This window comes from Ochotona princeps, chromosome 3 (genome assembly GCF_030435755.1).
Source record: "Ochotona princeps isolate mOchPri1 chromosome 3, mOchPri1.hap1, whole genome shotgun sequence".
Classification (NCBI taxonomy): domain Eukaryota; kingdom Metazoa; phylum Chordata; class Mammalia; order Lagomorpha; family Ochotonidae; genus Ochotona; species Ochotona princeps.
This window is the reverse complement of record NC_080834.1, coordinates 47,707,943-47,730,355: the sequence shown is the minus strand read 5'-3', so window position 1 is coordinate 47,730,355 and position 22,413 is coordinate 47,707,943. Positions and strand designations below refer to the sequence as shown.

General features: G+C 41.7%; 1 protein-coding gene and 1 long non-coding RNA gene across 5 annotated transcripts in view; one reads left to right on the top strand and one right to left on the bottom strand.

The window, feature by feature from the left end:
* The window catches only part of C3H21orf91 (chromosome 3 C21orf91 homolog), a 28,228-nt gene extending 9,342 nt beyond the window's left edge, over window positions 1-18,886 (bottom strand). The window contains exons 1-2 of one of the 3 annotated variants that reach the window (XM_004588606.3): window positions 18,835-18,886; window positions 17,912-18,045 (exon numbers count right to left, since the gene is read on the bottom strand). In XM_004588606.3, the coding sequence (XP_004588663.2) occupies window positions 17,912-18,038 (127 nt within the window). In that variant the 5' untranslated portion in view covers window positions 18,039-18,045; window positions 18,835-18,886. Of the gene's footprint in view, window positions 1-17,911; window positions 18,050-18,173; window positions 18,589-18,834 lie in introns of those variants that run through there. The other 2 variants (XM_058661744.1, XM_058661745.1) reach the window with 2 other exon arrangements.
* Window positions 18,887-19,064: 178 nt separating this feature from the next.
* LOC131479907 (uncharacterized) overlaps window positions 19,065-22,413 on the top strand; it is a 187,563-nt gene continuing 184,214 nt past the window's right edge. For both annotated transcript variants that reach the window (XR_009245158.1, XR_009245159.1), the window contains exon 1: window positions 19,065-19,249. This is a non-coding gene — a long non-coding RNA (uncharacterized LOC131479907). The remainder of the gene's footprint in view (window positions 19,250-22,413) is intronic.

Sequence of the window (22,413 nt, the reverse complement as noted above, 5' to 3'; positions counted from 1 at the left end):
CACACCTGCGGGGCATCGATACAGCACTGGATTTCTGGACTCACTCTTTGTCCCAGTAATGCTTCTACCATTTTGACTAGACATTTGATGAGCCAGCAGCCAAGCTATAGTTCTCAAGAAGTTATCGTCACTATTTCGACTGTCACTCTCTCCCACTCAGTGACAGGTTACCCATATTGTCTATCCCGTCATTGTTATTCAACCTGTGGGATCAGACCACAGGTTGGAAGGCAAGAATGGACACAGGATTTACTTTCTTCCTACAAGATGACAGGATTTTGCCTTTTGGAAGTTCTTATCCGTTGTTCTTTGTGCCTTACAAAGCATAGTGATAAAAATGCTTACTGACCCTTTCCATCACACTTTTCCCTAATCCATACACCACTTCAACGAGTAAACGCAGCCATGTTCTAGGTCTCAACATACTGCTTTAAGAGAAGTAATTACTTTTCTCTGCTTTGGTAACAGATGGACTCATTGGCAACTTCACTAAACCAAATCACAGATGGGTTTCATCAACTTGCTTTTCTACATTTTAAGAATTGCCACCCTAAAGAAAGATACATACCAACAGGTGGTTAAGGACAGATTGTGGTTTTGAGATGTTTATGCCATTTTAAAGCTTTTTATGCGCTAAGAATTAATCAAAGCAGTTTAATCTAATAAATGAACAATAAGAAGAAATTTCAGTCATCCATAGAGAATGACAAAAGACAAATTTAAAATATAATCCAGATATGCATTTATACATTGTTAGGATGTATAAATTATAATGATTTATCAAAAAGAAAGCCTCTTGTAGTGATTTCCACTTTTTCATTCTAACAGTTGGACATTGGGGAAAACACACCTATGTAACAACTGTTTATTACTGAAAGGGTATGAAAAAATAACAATCCACATTCAATTCTATTCCCCAGTTTAGCTACCTGTTTTTTCAAGAACAACATGGAACAGAACTTTCTGTGACAATGGGTATAATCTGCTGAATCATCCAAAATGGTTTTGACAAGCTAAAATGTAGCTAGCATGACCAAAAAATGAAACACCATCACACTGTGGGAAATGCTACTGAACTAGAGAAGACAGCTTTGTCCACAGGCATCTAAGCAAAGAGTACCTAGACAGAAAACATGGATGGGAACCATCAACATTTCTTTCGAAACCTTACTGATGGGTTAATATGGGACACCAAGCTCACAAAAGCAGAGATAACACATGGATGTATTTGGTTTTCTAGTACTTAAAGCACACCAAATTTAGATTCTAATTCTTCCTAATTTTTTTTTAATTTGTTTTTATCTATGTGAATGGCAGGGACATAGAGTGACCTTCAATTACTATTTCACTTGGCAAACACCCGTAACAGCCAGGGTTGGCCTGGCCAGGCCAAAGCCAGAGGGTTGGCATCCACCTCCAGTTCAGGTTTCTTGCTACTGTGTACTCTGAGAAGCAACAGGTGTTAGTTCACGCACTTGGGTTCCTGCTCCCTAGACCCAGGGTCCTGGCTTCACCCTTGCCCAGCCCTGGATGTAGCAGGCATTTGGAGAATGAACTGCTGATTGGGAAATCTGTCACTCTCTTTCTGTGTCTGCCTCTCAAATAAATAAGACACAAACAAATTTTACAAATCCACATTCATGTGGCATATGGAGCACCAATTTGCAAGGAAAAGTGACAGAAAGGTTAAAAAGATAAATAAATATGACTTAAAAAGCCTGAGAAAATGAAAAGAACCTGAAGAACTGGAACAAATTAGTATAAGAAATTCAGGGATTCAAAAGCAAGAAATATGATACCTGTATAAACTCTCTGCCCTTCATTTCATTTTTTAAAAAAAAGACTGATTTCTTTATTGTAAGGCAGATTTTACAGAAAGAGAAGGAAATAGTTCTAATGGTCAGAGCTGAGTTGATCTGAAGCTGGGAGCCAGGAGCTTCTTCTGGGTCTCCCTCAAGGTCCCAAAGACTTACGCCATCCTCTGTTGCACTCCAGGCCATAGCAGGGAGCTGGATGGCAAGTGGAGCAGCTAGGACATGAACTGGTGTTCCTGAGGAATGCTGGTGCCACAGGGTGGAGAATCGGCCTGTTGTGCCCCAGTGCCAGCCCCAGAGGTTTAACATTCTTAAATATTGTGACCATCTATAATAATTGCATGACAACAATTCTAGAGTAAATAGAACTTTGATTTAAACAAAACACTAGAGGATCAAAGTAAAATTAAAAAAATTCCCACAACTAAACACATTTTAAAACTCACAGATTACATGGTATTAATTCAGAAGCAATGGAAGACCAGGAAATGAAGGGTAGGACTGCTAATTGGGACATACTTTTGACTCCCAAGAAGACCTTTGGGAAATGAAGCTACAACGCAATGGGAATTTAATCAGACACACATAAAAAATGTCATGGTCATGTGCCATGTTCCAATGTTTCAGTCAACCAGACTGTGTATATAAATAACCCCATAAGATTATAACGGAGCTGAGAAGGTCTTACTGTCTAGCACAACACACTCTATGTTTGTGATAATGCTTCAGTAAATAAATCTGTTCTGCCAATTCTATAAATGTATAATATATACAATTCAGCAATTTTGTAAAATGGTTAATAATAATAAAAAATCATGATACTACATGTATTTACTACACTTTCTACCATTGCAGTGGACTCCATTACTTACACATTATGTTATGTCAAAGGGGCAGCACCACACACTGGTTATTATATCCTGATTGCATCAAGCGGCTGAGTGATCCTCCTTAGCATTTAAATTTATGTAAGTACACTCTATGGTAGCAAAACAAAAGCTCATCTTGGAGGCTGGTTTTGTGGCATAGTAGGTAAAGCTACCTGCCTGTGATGCCAGAATCCAAAATGGATGCTGGTTCATGTCCTAAATGCTTCACTTCTTATCCAGCTCCCTGACAATGACCTAGGAAAAGCAGTGGAAAATAGTCCAAGGTTTTGGGTTTCTGTGACCCACATGGTGGACTTGGATAAAGCTCCTGGCTTCCTGGCTCCTGCCTGGCCCAATCCTGGCTGTTGTAGCCACCTAAGAAATGAATCAACACATGGAAGATCTTGTTCTCTCTCTGTAACTCAAATAAATAAATAAAAGAACCACCGGATGCTACAAATATCAGAAAGTATCCTTATATTGATTAGTAACACATGACTATATATCTAAGAATGTAATAGAACTTGTAAACTGAAAGCTAGTCAAACAATATTCAATGGGGCACTAACTAACGAATTATGGTACAAGGTAACACAAAGTTAAAAATAACTGATGCAACTTTCACATACTGACATGAAAAGAAAGTTTATAATACATTGAGAAATGTGGTTATTAAATTGTGTATATATATACACATATATATTTACACACATATTTATATCTCTGTTTCGCATGTTAAATAATTAGTCCTCTCCTCAATGAAACAAGTACAAGTCAGAAATATTAATAGATGGCTAGTAAATAGGATTATTAATCTTAACATTGTTTCCTGTATGTTTTAAGTTTTTTTTAAGATTTATTTATTTTTATTGGAAAGTTGGAGCCACAGAAAGAAGGAGACAGAAAGATCTTCCATCTGCAGGTTCTGGTTCACTCCCCAAGTGGCCACAAGGGCTGGAGTTGAGCCAATCTGAAGCCAGGAGCCAAGGACTACTTCCAGGACTCCGACGTGATTGCAAGGTCCCAAGGCAAATTCCTGTCCTCAACTGCTTTCTCAGGCCAGAAACAGGGAGCTGGATGGGAAGTGGAGTCGCCGGGATTAGAACTGGTGCCCATATGGGATCTTGGCACATGCAAGGCGAGGACTTTGGCTGCTAGGCTTCCTTACCAGTCCCCTCCCTTATTTATTTATTTGTTTGTTTGTTTATTTATTTATAATTTGAAAGGCACAGTGACAGACATGGAAAAACAGAGATCTACCATCTGATGGTTCAATCCCGAAATGGCTACAATGAAGGGGCTATGATGAAGCCAGAAACCAGGAAATCCACTTTGGCCTTCCAGTACATACCAGGGGCCCAAGCGCTTGGGCCATCATCTGACCTTCTTCCAGACATTATCAGGGAAATGAATTGGAATCAGAGCTTTGGGGAACGAAATCATTATTCCACTATGGATTCTGGTGTTTCAAGTGGTGACTTCACCTGGGGTGCCACAACACCAATCCCTTTTCATTTTAAATGTTAATTAATAATATCTAAAATTTATTTCACTGCCCCAGAAGTTCGAAGAAAATTCAGCTCTTTCTCCCCAAAAAGGCTGTTGTTCACTTATTTCTATAGAAATGTAAGTTTTTTCTATTCTACTAGCACAATGTAGTCTCTCACAAACATTTGTTAACTGTACATATTACATATATAAAAGTTTATAGATGTATTTACATTAATAAATGCATTCATTTATTCCTTCTACAAATGTATTTATACTTATTATATGTGGACAATAAACTAGGCCTTCCATATTACAATAGTGACTCAGACCAGGAGGCTTATATTTCAGAGGTAGTAAGAGATTATATACATATGGCCCGGTGCAATTGGCATAATGGCTAAATTTTCATTCTGCAAGTGCCAGGATCCTATATGGCCACTGGCTCTTGTCCCGGCTGCTCCACTTCTCATTCAGCTCCCTGCTAATGGCCCAGGAAAGCAGTAGAGGATGGCCCAAGCCTTGGAACCCTGCAGCCAAATGTGAGACTCTGAAGAAGCTCCTGGGTTTAGACTGACACAGTTTTGGCCATTGTGGTCATTTAGGGAGTGAACCAAGAGATGGAAAATCTTTCTCTCTGTTTCTCCTTTCTGTATACCTGATCTTCCTTTCCAATTAAAAATAAATAAATCTGGGCCTGGTGTGGTGTCCTAGAAACTAAAATCCTTGCCTTGAACGCACCAGGATCCCATATGGGTGCCAGTTCTAATCCCGGCAGCCCCGCTTCCCATCTAGCTCCATGCTTGTGTTCTGGGAAAGCAGTTGAAGACTGACCAAAGCCTTGGGATCCTGCACCCGCATGGGAGACCTGGAAGAAGTTCCTGCCTCCTCGCTTCAGATCAGATCAGCTCAGCTCTGGCCGTTGCGGTCACTTGGGGAGTAGATCATCAGATGGAAGATCTTCCTCTCTTTCTCTTTCTGTATATCTGCCTTTCCAATAAAAATAAATAAATCTTAAAAAAATTAAAAAGTAAATAAATAAATCTTCAGAAAAAGAGAAAGAAACCATAGAGCAATGCTTAGAACAGAATAAAACCCCTCTTGCTGTGACATTTAAACATGCTAGAAGAAATATGACACATTTTAAAATGCTGTATATTCAGCCTTCTAATAAAGGAGGGTCCCAAGGACCAGGTGTTAAGCTCTAAGTGAAAAATCAGAGACTCTTGGGGACATCTGTTCTGCCAAGATATAACCTGGATTCCAATTTCTGGTACTTTTTAAATTTGAAGAATTGTATTTATTCTGAGAGGCAAAGAGCGAGCGAGTTCCAATCTTTTTATTCACTCCCCACATGCCAAAGCTAGCTAGAACTTGGCCAGGCCAAACCGTGAAGTTGGGAATTCAATCCAGGTCTCCCATGTGCAGGGCAGGGACTCCCCATGTGAGTTGGGAGCTGCCCCAGGTGAGCATCTGCAGAAAGCTGCACCAGGAAGCAAAGTTGTGACTTGAACCAACGTTTTGACGTAAGCCACATAGGTGTCTTAAGTGCTAAGCCAAATACTCACCTACAGAAGTCTAAGAGCCAAGCCAAATGCTCACTTCTGTTTTGTGTAATTTGATTTTTTCTTTTTTATTTTCTAATAGGCATCTTTTGCTTTTTCAATAAGAAAGGAAATTTTATTTTGGAAAAAAAGTGTTTTTACCTTCTTGTCATTTTTTTAAATAGTGAAAATTTAAAACATTAAAAAGAAATTCCTGGGAATAGGCATTTGTCAATGGGTTAAGCTGTCCGTGTCTTGCAATAGAGCTCCTAGGCTCCATTCTCAGCTCCACTTCCTGACTCTAGTGTTCTGCTAATTCAGATCCTGGCAGTGATGACTGAAATAACGGGGCACCTGGCACTGATGTGGGAGACCAAGGAATGCATGCCTAGCAGCCAGTGCCATCCTAGTCCTTTCTGTAGGCATGTGGGTAGTAATAACAATAAAAATACCATGAAAAATGCATTAATTCAAACCTCAATATATATAAACCACCTCAATATATATATAATTTTGCTAACGGACAAACTGTTAAACCAATCACAACAACACTTTCAGCAGTATTTCATTTGTTCAGATGAGATAAAAAGAAACTTTTCTGTACTCCAGTTTAGTACTTAAATTTGCTTCACACATTTTATTTGCCTATGTTTATACAGAATTCCTTACTCATCATCTTTCTCACAGCATCACTGTGACACAGACAATGATATTATCACACTTTGTCATTTGCTACCTGTACTCCAAAAGTTAGATAGTTACATATGCAGTGAGAATAAACAGCATTTAGGATAGAGGGAATCATATAAGCAAAGGCAAGAAAATGTGACTGAAAGGGGTGGAATGCGAGGAGGGCATAAATGGCTTGGAAACTATGTTTAGGGAATAATGAGAGATGAAGGAACGCGTCACTTAAGAAGGCATTCTTGATAGTTTAAACTATCAAGAACATAATGGGTAACTTATAGACAACAGACTCGAATCAGCATTAGACAGTAGCAAAACTATAAAGACATACAGGGGGAATCAAGAGCGATCCTGACAACCTCTTAACAGGAGGACATATACACAGAGCAGGGAGGGACCTCAGAGTGGAGCAGGAGGATAGGAGGAGGCTTGTATCCCAACCCTGGAGACTCCCGGATCATCACCTAGCACTATCAGCACGGGCACCAACGGCTATATCCCAACTGCCAAGGAGACCACGGGGAATTGGAGTGCCCTTGTAGGCCAGGAACTCTGAGGTCATCCACTCCTTTCGGAACTCCGACATGAGATGGCAGAAGCCCAGATCCTTCCTCACAGGAACTAATGTCATCAGAACAATAGCTGGGAGCCTTGAGTGACCCTCAGGAACAGAAGAACAGCAAACTTCCCTTGGGATTTGGGAAGGGAGCTTTCTCTGGTCCTTATTTATTTCCAACCTTGGCTCCCCACTCTCTCTTGCAATGACCATCAGGGTCGCTCTGCTGCCCCCCCCCAAAAAAAAAAATTAAAGTTAGATTAGATTGACAGGGATCAATAGGAAAGCTTAGAAACAGACAGGAAACAGACAGCTTGGACTGTCATATACCTTACTAGGTAGGACACAAAGATTAGTTACTCCTCACTAAGGCACTGAAGATTTCTCTGCACACCCCTCCTAAAACTGTTTTGAGCCTCAATTGTTAACATATGCCTTGTTAGAGTTATAAGCCAGATTGGACTATCCTAAAATTCTCCAAGTTCAGTAAAAATTATGCTTCAATACTATAAATAGCTAAATATAAAAATGAAGATAGACACAAGACAGCTGAATAGTACCCTATAACCATTTTAAGGCATATAGCAGCCGGTTTTGTATAAACTAAAATTGAAATGTCAATGAAGTAGTCACAGGATGTGGTTAAGAACTTGTATTTTCTAACACATTGGTCACTCAATACCATGTCAATTAACTCCATAATGTTGTAAATTGTTATTGTTATGTTGTGGCTTTTCATTGGACCGGATGATATTCTGCCAGCTTTACTTTCAGACCAGGGATGGTGTCCCAAGGAAACTGTTAAATTTATCTGGACAATAAGATGCTGGATTCTATGCATGGTACATGCTTGCGATGAAGAACTATGACTGGATTTGAACTATAATACTGCAACAATGTGGAGGAATCCACCATGGGGGGAGGGCATGGGGGAATCCCAGAGCCTATGAAACTATGTCATAAAAAAAAAAAAAGGAATTAACATGTCAACCTAAAGAAAAATGTCAGGGAATCCCTGAAATGTTTTAAGAAAATGAATACCACGATCAAATTTGCATTTTAAAGATTTTTCTGGAAAACAAAGAGAATTTCCAGGTGGTGTTAAAGGAGAAGACACTGAAATACGGGGCAGTGATGAGAGATGATGGAATTAAGTCCATGCTTGCCACTGACGTGGTTCTTGAGGCAATCCATGTCATAACGGGTTGGATTAGGGTGCAACAGAGGAATGCCAGTCAGTCTAGAGAGAAGCAGTAGCATCAGAGACACTGAATGGAGACTGTGGGTGAGAGGGAAGTAATGAGGGTGTTAGGGCCAGCTCGCAGCATACAGCCCAATTCACTTTCATAAATTAGGAAACCATCCCACCACAGCACAGGCACATGGCATGAAAAGCAGATCTTAGGTTAGATTTCGGGCTGAAGTCATTACTGTAACTACACAATTGTACTTGCTAAGCCCTGTAGAATTTCAGCTTAAGAGGCAGTTGGGATTATTGTCAAAATGCAAATTTCTAAATTCAATCTTCCCAACAGCACATGGAACATAGGAAAGAACAGATAAACTATTAGAAACTGACATCAGATTGAGTATCTTTTCTGAACAAAATGCAGCAAAACTGGAAATCAGTAAAAAGAAACTCTTTAATACAATACAAGGGTTCTTTATAAAGCTCATGGAAAATGAGTATTATGAAAAAATTTTGCACAAAACTTTTTGTCTCATTCTCCATGAACCAGAATGTTCTTTGTACATAGAAACTAAGTATGAATGAAACAAACTAAAGAGGACACACAACACACAGCCTTGCAGAAACATCCTGTTTTCACAGACTTTAACAATCAATATTGGGCCTAGTGCCGTAGCCAAATGGCTAAAGTCCTTGCCTTGCATGCACTGGGATCCATATGAGCATTGGTTTGTATCCTGGCTGCTCCACTTCCCTTCCAGCTCTCTGCTTGTGACCTGGGAAGGCAGTAGAAGATAATGCAAGACCTTGAGACCCTGAACTCATGTGGAAGACCTGGAAGATTCCTGGCTTTCGATCGGCTTAGCTCCAGCTGTTGCAGAAACTTGTGGAGTAAACCAGTGGATGGAAGATCTTTCTGTGTCTCTCCTTTTCTCTCTAAATCTGACTTTCCAATAAAAACAAATAAATCTTCATAACAAAAAGAATTACTACCAATATATTGTTCCTATTACCCAAAGTGATATATGAATGCAATGCAATCTCTATTAAAATACCAATGATATTTTCCAAGAAACCAGAAAAATCACAACTGAAAAATGTAGAGAACCCTCAGTAAAGACCCTCAGTAGTCAAACCAATATGGAACTTTACAAGGAATTTATAATACATCCAAAAGTTATAGTAATTGTAACAGTATAAAATGGCATAAAAAGGCACAGCGCAATGGAACAGATCAAAGAACCTAGAAATAAATTCATGCATCTCTAACCAACGTATATTTGATGAAGGTGCCAAGAGGTTAACTGGACAAAAGACAGTCTTTTCATTAAAAAGTGCTAGGAAAAAAAGGCATATCCAAATGAAGAATAAAACTGTACTCTTCTCTCTCATCAGGTGCAAAAATCAAGTCAAATACCTCAAAATAAGACTAGAATTATGACATTACTAGAATGGAACAGAGGAAATGTTTCAGGACATTGGAATTTTTAAGTAATTTTTTGGATCAGATCCTAAAAAGCACAGAAAGCAGAAACAAAAATAGACGAAAGGGAATTCATTAAACTTAATGTTCCTACAAAGCAAACAATCAAAAGTGAAGAACCATATTGTATAGTGTATACATATATATTATATTTTCTTTAGCAATGTCAACTATGTCATCAATTGATGGACATCTGGGTTTATTCTGTATCTTAACTATTAGGAATTGAGTTGTAATAAACACATGAGTTCAAATAACTATGAAATTCTACTCAGCCATAAAAAAGGATGAAACACTGTCTTCTGCAACAAAATGGATACAACTGAAAACAATCATGTTTACTGAAATAAGGCAGTCTCAAAAAGGTAAATATCAGGTTTTCTCTGAAATGCAGCAGCAGCTAATATATTACACAAAAAATAAACAGGTGTGAAAGGAAAACTTGGGAAAATGACAGTTATTTTTAGTCCATGTTTATACTCCAATGGAAGTGTAGTCTTCTTACTTTTTGGATACTATGATTTTATGGATATTATGGATACTATGGTAAATTAAGCCTGTGAAAATAGAGTGTAATAAAATTATATCTGCAAAAACTGAAGATGGGATATAATATAAAAATTATGCTTTATTTCTTGGTGGCCAAGTTCACTATTAACTCTGTAGTAATAACTGTTATAATTTATTTTAATTATAAAAAATTATATCCCTTACTTGGAACAATTTTTAACCAAGTGTTAAAGGCCTTCAATCTTCATTTGTTACAGCATATTTCACGAAATAATTCATCTATGACTATCTGGATGAATGAACAAAATTTTGACCCAAATATCATTTTAATTCATCCCAATAAGTCCATTATTTCTAATTACTTTAGACTTATTAATAGGATAGTCTGGGTTGCGTATTTTGCTTGCTTTCAACTTTGAATCATTGATTCAAAGAACATTTTCATCACTGACTTAGAAAGCACTCAGGGTCATCAAATGCCTTGGCGTAATCACGATGAGAATTTACTACTCAATTGTGGTGTCCAAAAATCGCGACAGCATACAAAATGAATTTAGAAACTCTCATTCTAAAACCAGCCCTGTTAAAATAATTTACTTTGTGTCTGGGGCAAAATGTCATGCTTTCATTCCTGATTAAATAATATAACCAGATAGTGCTGTTAGTACTGACTGTATGTTATGTATTTTTCTTTTTTTTTTAAAGATTTGTTTTATTTTTATTGGAAAGTCAGATATACAGAGAGAAGCAGACAGAAAGATCTTCCATTCGTTGATTTACTCCCCAAGCAGCCACAACAGCCAGAGCTGAGCTGATCCAAAGCCAGGAGCCCAGAGCCTCTTCTGAATCTCCCGTGCGGGTGCAGGGTCCTAAGGCTTTGGGCCATCCTCAACTGCTTTCCCAGGCCACAGCATGGAGCTGGATGGGAAGCAGAGCTGCTGGGATTAGAGCTGGCACCCATATGGATCCTGGTGTATGCAAGGTGAGGACTTTAGCTACTAGGATATTGCACTGGGCCCTATATTTTTCTTTCAAATAAGAGAAATGCTCTTGTATTAGTTAGATCCATAAATACTTTAGCATACTCCAGAGATATTTCATGAAATTCTGTGAATGTGCAGAAAAATAGCAGAAGAGGCTCCCCATGGGCAAGATTAAGGACAAATTAAAAGAAAGGCCACCTCTAAAGTCTCCTTGATGTGAGTTCACTTACCAGTCAAGAAATCATCATCATTCCTTACCAGTACTGACTGTTGATTTTATACCACAGATAAATTAATCCATGTCCTTACCTGATCACAGTGAGGGCACATTAAACAAACACATAAACAAATTACTAAAAGAATACATAATAGCAAGCCTCATGAAGAGAAGGGTGTCACAAGGAGAGTAATATTGGGGTGTGTAGGAGGGCAGGAAGGCTGCATTGAGGAAGCAGCTTTTTAAGATTTGGAATAGGTAATCTCTACTCCCAGCTGCAGTAATTTTTATTGCAAGGTTTGATGAAGTGGGAATCCTCACATATTTTACCTACTGCATTCCAAATTAATAAAGGGTAAGTAAAGCAACAATGTAGTTTAAAACAATATGCAAGTGAGGGGAGTCAGAGTAATGGCTCAGCACGTTGGGCTGCCCTCTGAAATGGCAGCCAAGTGCTGGATGCTTTACTTCTGTGCCAGCTCCTCAAGTATGCACGGCCCTGTCTCTACATGAAAGGCGCAGAGGCAGTTCAGGGCTCCAGGCTTTGGCCTGGCTTAGACTGGCCACTGAAGTCATTTCAGGAGTGAACCAGCAGGTGGAAGATCTTTCTGTTAACTCTCCCTTTCAAAGAAGTAGATAAATGTTTTTCAACAAATAAGCAAGATGTCTAAAATTAGTTGCATTATAGATATGCAGCCTGGAAGGCTGGGGAAGACAGAGAGAAGGAAGTAGATCTGCTAGCTTTGAGAATATACAAGGTGAAGACAGACCAGGGAGAGCAAAACTGGAAAGTCTAGCACAGACTCTGCCAGTATTATTAATAAAAAGAAAACAAAACACACACAAAAATAAGCTATAAAGGGCACTAGGAGGACCAATCAGCGGCATCAGAACAAATGAGGTCCGCCATCCTAGAAGGGATGGTCTACACCTAAACCATGTAAACTTGGACAATGCCACAGAAATGTCCACTTGCCACAGCAGTCAACGGGTGCTTTAACAACTCTTGCATCAGAAACCTGGATTTCAACAGCTCTCTGTCTCTTCCTTTCTACATGACTTCAAGGCAACTTTATCTCCATGTTTTCACTTCACCACACATAAATGATGACTTATTATTACTATTTCTTGATAATGGAGATCTATAAGCATTAGCTATAATAAATGTCTGATTGTATTTAAAAACTGGTTTGTAAAATAAGGATTTTTAGCCTTCCTATTCAATCTCAAATGGCACTAACTGTAAAGAAGTAAACATCAATCATTTCCTATTTAAAACTTACATGAGCACACACCTCTAGCCAAAGTAACAGAATACATAAAACTTGCTCCAGGCCACAGAATAAATGCAGACTGAAATCCAGACTGGCTCTGCAGGCTGGCCCCAGCTGCAGCTTTTGAATCTCACAGGAGTGGAATAAGGAATTTATGCTAACTACTATGACTCATTTACTCTTCAGCTTCATTCTGAACATCAACAACAGACAAAAATCTGGGCTCCATCGTTCATACGGTCATGTATTCTTGAGCCAAATGACAACAACCGAAGTTGCCTTTTAAATTAGATTCTGCCACTATAACTTCAAGATTACATAGTAAAACTATAATGCTGTTCTTACTGTGAATCAGCCTCACAATAACAACTTAGGCATTCTGCAGTGGGTGTTTGGCACAGTGGTGACAATGCTGTTTAGGATCCTGATTCCATACTGGAGACTGGGGGTTTCAGTCCTGGCCCCACCAGATAAAAAATGTAACTCTGCCTTTCAAAACAAAACAAAACCATGGCTTTCCAAACAAACCAAACCAGTGAATTGCAGGGTCAAAATTTACAACCTGATCCCTATACTTAATCACAACGAAAGCAGAATGGTGACAGATATGCCTCGCTATTGATAGCTTCCTCCAATTAAGGTACCAAAAAAGATTTAGTAATTATCATGTTAATCCATCTTGCATGGAAGCTGGGAGAATGCAGTTTTTTTATTTATAACATAGTAACTTGTATAATCACATAAATCTATATTAGAATAAAAAACGTGGGGACCTCTTGATGTCTAGATTAATCATAACATGGCTATATAATAAAAGGGGTCAACATTCAAATTCCTACAGCTTGCTGGAAAAAAGTCCACACGAGGTTTGGCTGCATAACCATCTTCAGAATACAACACTACTTGTTGGTCTTGGTTGTAGATCAAGAGCTTGCAGTAGATTGAGAGCTTGCAAAAAAGACCTGTCTGTGTCCATTTTGGAAGTTGTCTATTCAATATCCCTTGTCCATTTCTTTTCAAAACATTGCCTTTATGTAGGGCAACTGTGCTTCAATTTGAGGTTAATGAAATGAAGAAGAAACTGTTAAGTGGAACTTAAGGAAAAGGTCCTTTTTAAGTGCAGGAAACAGTTCTGACTATATGCCTTGTTGGATGTTCTCTCTTAATCTGCCTGGGAAAAAGGAGCAGTGGCTGGAGTATCAGAAGTCACAGTGTGTCATGAGGTAGCCTTGAAGGTGGAAACTATGTATTAAGAAGGTGATCTGGAAATTCAGAAGGTGATCTGAATCCTTTTCATGGAACTGCGTATCAACTCCCAATTGTCCTAGCCTTATCTAAGTGAGGTATAAATATCTATCGGATTTTATCCCAAAAGCACAATGAAATTACTATTACATATAGTCAGACCTTATCTCTAACAGACTACCTTCATAGTCTAAACTTTAAACTTACCTTAGAATTTGAATGAGGAACCTTTACAAACAGTGAAGTAAAGCTGGAAGTAACTACAAAGAGACCGCTATAATTAGGACAGGGATGAGAAGCGGGAAGCTGGCTCCTTCAGATCACATGCCTTTCTCAGGTGCTGTCAGCCTTGTTTCAAGCATTTTCTTACAGTCTATAAACTTATCCTGCAATTAGCCACGTTCCACTTGCTCTTTTCCCTAGTCCTATCAAATGGTGAGGTTTTACTATCACAGTTATTTCCATAGTGCTTTATGTAATGTAACGTTTACAAAATATGTAGGAAAAAAAAAACTGACCTCGAGTCTATGTCCAAGCACATCAAAGATACAGCTCCAGAGTCCATTAGGGTTCATAATTTAAAGTACAAATTTTACTAACACTTTTTTCCAGTACAAATACATAAAGTTTGCCACTATGGAATGGGAATAGATAGGAAGCTAATGTCACTGGACTCCCTTACTTAAGTGGAAAGACACTTGTAGGTCAGAAGGAGGACGAAGAGGAAGAGTGACAGACCTTGGTGGAAATTCAGCACTGTGAAGGATGATGAATTTTAAAGGGTACTGACTGTGCCCGGCACAGTAGCCTAGCAGCTAAAGTCCTCGCCTCACACATGCCCGGTTCTCCTATGGGCACCAGTTCTAATGCCAGTGGCCCCACTTCCTATCCGACTCCACAGCCTTGGGACCCTGCACCTGCGTGCGAGACCAGGAAGAGGCTCCTGGCTTCTGGCTTCAGATTGGCTCATCTCTGGCTGTTGTGGCTGCTTGAGTACTGAATTAACAGATGGAAGATCTTTCTGTCTCTCTTCTTTTCTGCATATCTGACTGTCCAATCAAAATAAACCTTAAACAAAAACAGAGAGAACTAGCCAATAGTTTATTGTGTCTGAATGCCATGGTTAGACCAAAGCTATAAGTAAATTGCTACATTAATGCTGTTCATCAAGAAATCCCTGAATTTTTTATTCTAATATAAACATGTGATTGTGTTAATTACTAAGGTTATGCATTTGTCTCCTAATTCTAGAAGTAAATAAATTATCCTAACAGTGAATTATAGATACAAAAAAATTAACTTTGTATTTATAAATATTTGAGCCCTCAAACTGTATTTCCCAGGTCCCTGGGGTATGTAAGGGAACTGGGCTCTTGGTACTGATGTCAGAGACAGAGCAACTGAGAGTCATGCCCAAAAAACAAACTCTCCAAGAAGGTGAGCTTGCCTTTTGCTGTTCTTCTTCTTCTTCTTCTTACTCAGGCTCATTTTACAAATATATACACACATACAAACCAGAGGTCAGCTGAGTGGAGAACTTGATGTAAGTTTCAATCCGAACAGTATGAAATATTTTTCTTTACAATAAATGTATGAACTCAAAATCAGCATGTTTATATTCCTCAAGAAAATTTCTTTTGACTAAGCCTCTGCAGAAAAAAATTAAAGCAGACTACTTGAAATTTAGCAATCAGTAGTTAAGAAATTCAGCAATAGAAATATTACCAGATTGGAGAGAAAATGACACCAAACTAGTAGGGCTAAGTCTCATTTTGTGTCTCTCATTGTAATGTACTGTCAGATAAAACAAAATTAGTTTTCTGATATGTCATTACTTTTTAATTTATCCACTGATGCAAAAAATTTATATACTGATATAAGCTAAAATTTTGTAGAATTCAGGTTCATTTCTTTCCCCTTTTTTTCCTACAATAATCCTATTACACAAAGTGTTAATAGTGCATTAGCATAATATAGCATCACTGTAGTAAGAATGAAAATGTTATACTAGTGAAAGCTAAGAACCCACACCATATAAGCTGGCAAGAAATTTTAGCTCTGATTTGTTAAGTAAAGCTGGAATTTTAATAGATAAAACTTGGCACATGTCAAGTATTAAAAAAGATTCATTCAAAATGAGAACTGTTTTGTCTTTAGTTTGAAGACAACTACCATTTCAGAACACAAAGGACTTATGTCAACACACAGAGACAGTATCAAAGCTAAAATGTTGACAACGATGTTACCTGAGGAATGTTTGCCTGTAATAATTGAGGCCCAGTTAAGCCTTCAACCTGTTAAGCATATTACAGAGGCAATTATGAAAACTTAGGTTTCTGTGAAAAATTTCATCACATCACAGTATGAACCACACTAATGATGAGTTAGTAAGATCCCTGTCTAGGAAAAGCTGGCTGGCTGAACAAATAGCAAGGATAAGTAATTAGGATTCAGAAGGACAAGTTTCTAACACAAGACCTATCAAAACAACTATAGATGGCAGTTCAATGGAATGAAGACCATTTGTACCAGAGCCAGACAGCCAGACTTCAAAGCCTAACACTGTCAGTTAACAGCTCTGTGACTTTTTAAGGTTCTTACAGTTCATTTCCATTACATTAAAAAAATTCAACAGTAGTAAGTCACCCAGAGCTATTTTGAGTTAAATAAGATAATCCATGCAAGGGACTTAGTACAGTGTATGGCACATTGCCACAGCTTGCTTTCGCCGGGACAGTAACCTTGAACAGATTATCCGGCCATTTGTCTTCCTAAGTGGAAAACACTACAGGGTTTGTTTTCTTAAATGGGAAATAGTAGCAAGTTTGGGATGGTTAATTTCTTTTTTTTTTTTAAAGATTTATTTATTTTATTACAAAGTCAGATATACAGAGAGGAGGAGAGACAGAGAGGAAGATCTGGGATGGTTAATTTCTAATGCCTTTGCCCATCTAAAATTCTGCATCAATCCAGGGTCAAAGAACAAAATTTAACCTTTCACTCTAGCATGCCTAAGGATACTGCAAAGCTATAGAACAGTCATTTTCTGTTACACCGTTGAAATGAGTTACTATATTTATGAAAACCAAAGTTATAAGCACACATAGGAACATTCATGATTTCTCCCATCACACACACGAGGGTAATACAACAATTCCAGAATTACAAAACTTACATATATCTCCTACATCACAGCACGTCATATATCCTATTTACTATATGATCCAAAAAAGGAAATACTATTTTGATTCTCTACAAAAGTGGAAGGTCTAATAAAGTATCTCCACTAATAAATTTTACCTAAAAGTTAAAAACACAGGCAAAGGCTAACTTTTTTTTTTTGCAATACCCAGATTTTTAAAAACTTGACTCACAAATATCTAAAAAGAATCAGTTTTAATAAGATTGCAAGATTAAGGAGCATGTCCTCTGTGTCCTGAGAGCAAGCTTTATGATACCCATAAGCACATCACTGCATACCATAGCAAGTGAATACCTTTTGTCAATATCTGGAGAACTTCTGAAAAGATATTAATAGCAAAATATAAAAAAACTTTTACTTTTTTAAAAAAAATTACTATAGGCGAGTATGATCACCTAGAAGTTTTTTTTAATTGAATTTTTTTCCCCCAGATAACAGAATGCAGGGAGGGGAAGGAGGAATTACTATGCTCATCTCAGGCATATTAGCATCTAACCCAGAAGGAATAAAATTACACGGTTCATCAAAGTAAATGCCCATGCTGTTACTATGCAACACAAGCATGTGTTAAAATCAGATACCCTAAGAAGCTTTCAAAGCAGAAAGCATGTTCACTTGTCAACACTCACATCTCATTTTTGGATTAGTAAAAATGGAACTGTTACTTTCAGTTTAAAAGGCTAAGACCTCCTTTCAAACTCCCATGTTAACCACAGCTTCATTTCCAGAAAAGTATCTTTTAGGCATATCCACACTTTGCAGTGCCCAGTCACGGGAGGCATTTTAGTCTACAACCAGTTCATCACACAACGCTTGGGTCAAGTTCACTGAAAGTCGCTTGTGTCCTTACCCTCAATATTCAGCTCAAAACAAATGTGGCAGAAGGAGAGTGTTTCTTCCTCTGTTCCCAGTTTACAAACACTGCAAATGTTGTCATCATCTAGATCAATGTTTACAAACTGCTCCTCTTCGTTCATAGTGCCCCTGTCAGAAAACAGAAAAGGAAACTCAGGCAATCCCCAGAATTTCTTACAACAGGCGATACAGAGAATTTCTAGGAAACACGGGTGCTGAAACACAAGCATTGCCACACTTGCACTTCAACATCTTACTGTGCAGACTAGCAAACTTTAAAGCCCGGCTGGACCTGTCTGTGTGCCCACGTGTCTTTTCTGTTTTTTTGTCGTGTATTTCATTTGGCTTTGAGGATCGGACAGAAAGATGTCTGCACGTATTATTCCTCCGCTTCCTCCCCCTGACACAGAAAGAAGCTTAGCAAGACAGGCCTTTTTAGCTGTCGCGCTGGGTCCACCGAGTAAGCGCTGTCAGAAGTGGGGCAAAGGACCTGCCGGGGCCACTGCTGGGCCAACTTGGTCTTGGAACCTCAAGCGTGTCCCCCCCGCCTCGACTCAGCGAGGCTTCCTGAAGGAGGAGAGCGCACGTGGACACGCCAACATCCCGGGAGGGCAGCCGACCACGTCCCTCGGTGCGGGACTGTGCGCGTCGCGAGGTCCCGGAGCCCGACGGCATCCCCCTCGGCCCTCAGGGTCCTCCCACACCGGGAGCCGGTGCGTCCCGCCTCGGCGTTCGGCAGGCCGGCTCTTCGCCCGGTCCCCGGCGTTGGGATCGCGCGCCTGCCTCACACCCGCGTCCCTCTGGGCGCCCTGGCACGCGATGGCCGCGAGGGGCAGCCCGGCTCGAAACTCCAAAGGCGGAGGAGCAGGGCCGGCGGCCGGGTGGGGTGGGGCGGGGAGAGGAGCCAGGGGTCTTTACCGTCCGGCCCCGCCGGCCGCCGCAGCCCTTCCCAGCGGCTCGGGATCCTCCACTATTGTTTCCGGCCGGAGCGGAGGCCGCCGCCGCCGCGCGCCCGGCCCCGCCCTCTCTCGCCGGCGCCATCGCGCCCAGACGGCGGGGAGGGTGGCGCGTCCGAGCGCACAGCCGCGGCTCGCGGGCAGGCTGGCGTCCGCTCTCTGTCCCTCTGGGATGCTCGGCGCCCCTTACTGTGGAGTTCTGCTGCAGCTCCCCTCGCTGTGCCCGGCTTTGTTACCCTTCTGCGGAGCGCGCGTCCTCACCGCCCCCTCCTCCCGGCGCCCGCGTAGACGAGCCCGTTACCGCCTCCCCCTCCGGCGTAGTGGAAACTCCCGCCCCGGGAGCGGGCAGCCGGGGAGCCGGCGCCGGAAAGTGCCGGGTAGGTGCCAGAAAAGGGACTGTGAGGGAAGGGACGGGTTTGAAATCTCTCAGGAACTTCCAGGTGGCTCCCGGTTGACCTGTATGACGAGGGAAAAGTTCATGGTCCAGGTGTCTTGATTTAGGCGTGGTGTAAAATACAAAAGCTGCTTTTTGAAACCGAGTTTTTTCTTTTTAAGGGTAGGGTGCTCTCGTCCCATGTATGGTACAGTCCTTGCACGCCCCAGAAGATTCACACCTCTCAGTTTTAGGTCCCACTGTTTTCTTAAACTTTCTGCCTGACTCTTTAAGTCAGTCGGTATCTCTCTCTCCTTCCCTCCCTCTCTCTCCCTCTCCCTCCCTCTTCCTCCCTCTTCCTCTCCCCCCCTCCCTCTCCATCTCCGTCTCTATCTCTATCTTTCCCCTGACTTTTTAAGTCATTCTGTATCATCTCTGTATCTCGGTTTCACTTTCACTTGGATTTTGCTATTGTGATACAACACCAGAGAGGAGAAAGGGGAACTGTTCCATCGTTATGTAACCCAAGACCAGCTACCTCAAGTTCTACCTCAAGTGTTTACAGACTGATCTGGGGCTTCAACTCCAGGCTGTTAGCCAAAGATCACTATGATTTTCCACATCACCGAAAGTACCTGTTTCTGTTACAGTCACAAATACTAAAGTTGTTAGACTGTCCATCTACATGACAGTAGTTTTGAACTAACGGTGGCAGTAGCAGATTCTGTATCCCGGAGATGCTGAATCCAGTTGGCACTAGGTATAAGACATGGTTGTGTCTGAGAAGTGATTACTGCTCTTTGTACTGGAAAAGTGTAGTGGGTGGGCAGCAACCATGACATCACCTGACACCTTCCTAGAATTGTACTACGCCAGGTTTCTCTGAAGATTGCCTAATTCCGAACCTGCAGTTAACAAGTGATTTCACCCCAGCTGTAGGCACCTGCCTAGATTGCTTTGTTACCTAGGCAGGTGAAACACTACTGGGAAAGAAACAGCTCACAACTGGCGTGCATCCTGGGCCAGGTTAGTGCCACATTTGTGTTAAATTTACCGATGTGCCAGTGTAGTCACATTCTAATTTTTGTTTTTCTAAAGATGTGTAGGAGCAGATGCCTGCATGCCAACAGACAGGGTCTGGGGAGCCACACAAGTGTTCATGTTTGTAGGTGATTCTTGGGTAGGCAGGAGTGGCCCCAGGCTGGCATGGTACCTCCACCACCACCAGACGACTGGGCATGCTGCGGGGGGGGGGGGGGCTTTGGATTGCTCAGGAAAGCTGGTCTGGAGATGTGTGGGAGGGAATACTGATGAGAGAACTGACGGGTGAGGAGTAACTTTGAGGGGACTTCCACCTAACCAGCTACTATATCAGCAGGTAAATGAGAGGGCTGAGACCGGGTGGTTTAGAGGAGGAAAACCAGGGGACCTTTGGGGGCCAAACAATATAACCGCCCATGTGGGAGACCTGAGCTGGGCTCGTTGGTATCAGTCATTGCCTGCTGGCGTACACAAAAGCTGTAGCCGAGGAACCTGCTTGGCACAGCTCAACCACAGTACCTGGCAGTGAGTTTTGGGGGAGAAGGTGGACCGTGTTAGGCTGGGCTATGACACTAACCAGCCCATGAGGGAACTGGGTCTAGCAGCAGATTCTGTGGAGGATCATGGGCTCACCACTGTGGGACTGCCACACCAGCTGGGTTTACGCCAGAACTGGGGTAGTGACAGGCTGAGCTAGGCATGACCTTGGAACTCAACAGCATTCATGGGTACTGGGATTCTGAAGATGGCAGGCTGGTGCAGGCTGTAGCATTTGCAGGCACACCCAAGAATTGGGTGTGGGGCAGGTTGGGCCACAACATCCCCCAGAATGTATAAAGGCCAACACTGGAGGGCAGACTGCCGGGTAAGTGTGTAGCATCCACTGGAACGTGTGAAATCTGGGTCAGGGAGTGAGCCTGGTGGGGGAACTTGAAGAATTCCCCTGGTAGGCAGTTGCTCCTGCAAGTGAGCATGTGAGTCAGGCCTGGGTGTTGGTCAGGCTGGGTAGGGCTGCTTCACTTTTTAGCAGGTGTGTGGGTTGGCTCTGTAGGAGGCAGACTGGGCAGGGCCAAGCCAAACCATAGCACACTGGCACTTGTGGGAGCCAGGATGGGATGTGGGCCATGACAAGCTAGACTAGGTTATCAAACCTACCAGCTTGCATGAAAGCCAGGGATGGGGGCAGGCTGGGCCAGGCTAGGCTACAGCCACCCATCAGCATGAGTTGAAGCTGGGGGCAGGCCAGACCAAGCCAGGTTGCTCCATCCACTGGTGAATGCCGAGGTGAGGTGAGCTGTGCCAGTCTGGGCTGCAGTTCCCATCAGCACACATAAGACCTGGGAGGGCGGCAAGTGCTGCGGGTGGTCCCCTCCTGAGCCACTGCTCCTGCTGGTTAGCATGAGAGCTGGAAATGGGGCCAGACCAGGTCAGGCCTGTCTACAACACCCATTGGCCTGCATGTGAGTTGGGTAAGGTGGGGAAAGCCAGGCTGTTAAGCGACCATATCCACTGGTACATGCATGAGCCAGAATAAACGCAGGCTGGTTGGACTTTGCTGCATCATCAGCTGGCAAAGTACTGGGACTTGGGGCAAGTCCTGTCAAGCCAGACCATAGAACCACCTGGAAATGGCAAGATCTGGACCTTGGAGTGGACCCAATAGGGCTGTGAGCACCTCTATGATGAGCTGCAACTCATGAACCAGGACTGGGGTGGGCCTGTTAGATAGGCGGTGGCACCTGCTGGCATGCGTATGGGCTTAGTAGTGGAATCAGTTGGGTTGAGCTGGGCTGCAGCACCAACTGATGTACAGAAAAGCTGAATAGGATGTGGGACAGACCAGACCAGTCTGCTGTACATGCTGGCATGCACAGGAACTAAGACTAGGGGCATGTCTGTTTGGGGGAAATTGGGTTCTCTCCTGCTAGACTGCAGTTCCCACTGTTGTATCTGAAGGCAGTGTGTGTGGTGGGCAGGATTTGTTTTTGTATGAGATGGGGCTGGGGACTGAACTGACCAGTTGACTGCAACCGGCAGTGTATATGTTGATTGATGTGGATGATGGGCTGAGCTGGACCCCACAATAGCTGGCACATGCAGGAATCAAGTCTGGGGTCACCTCTGGTA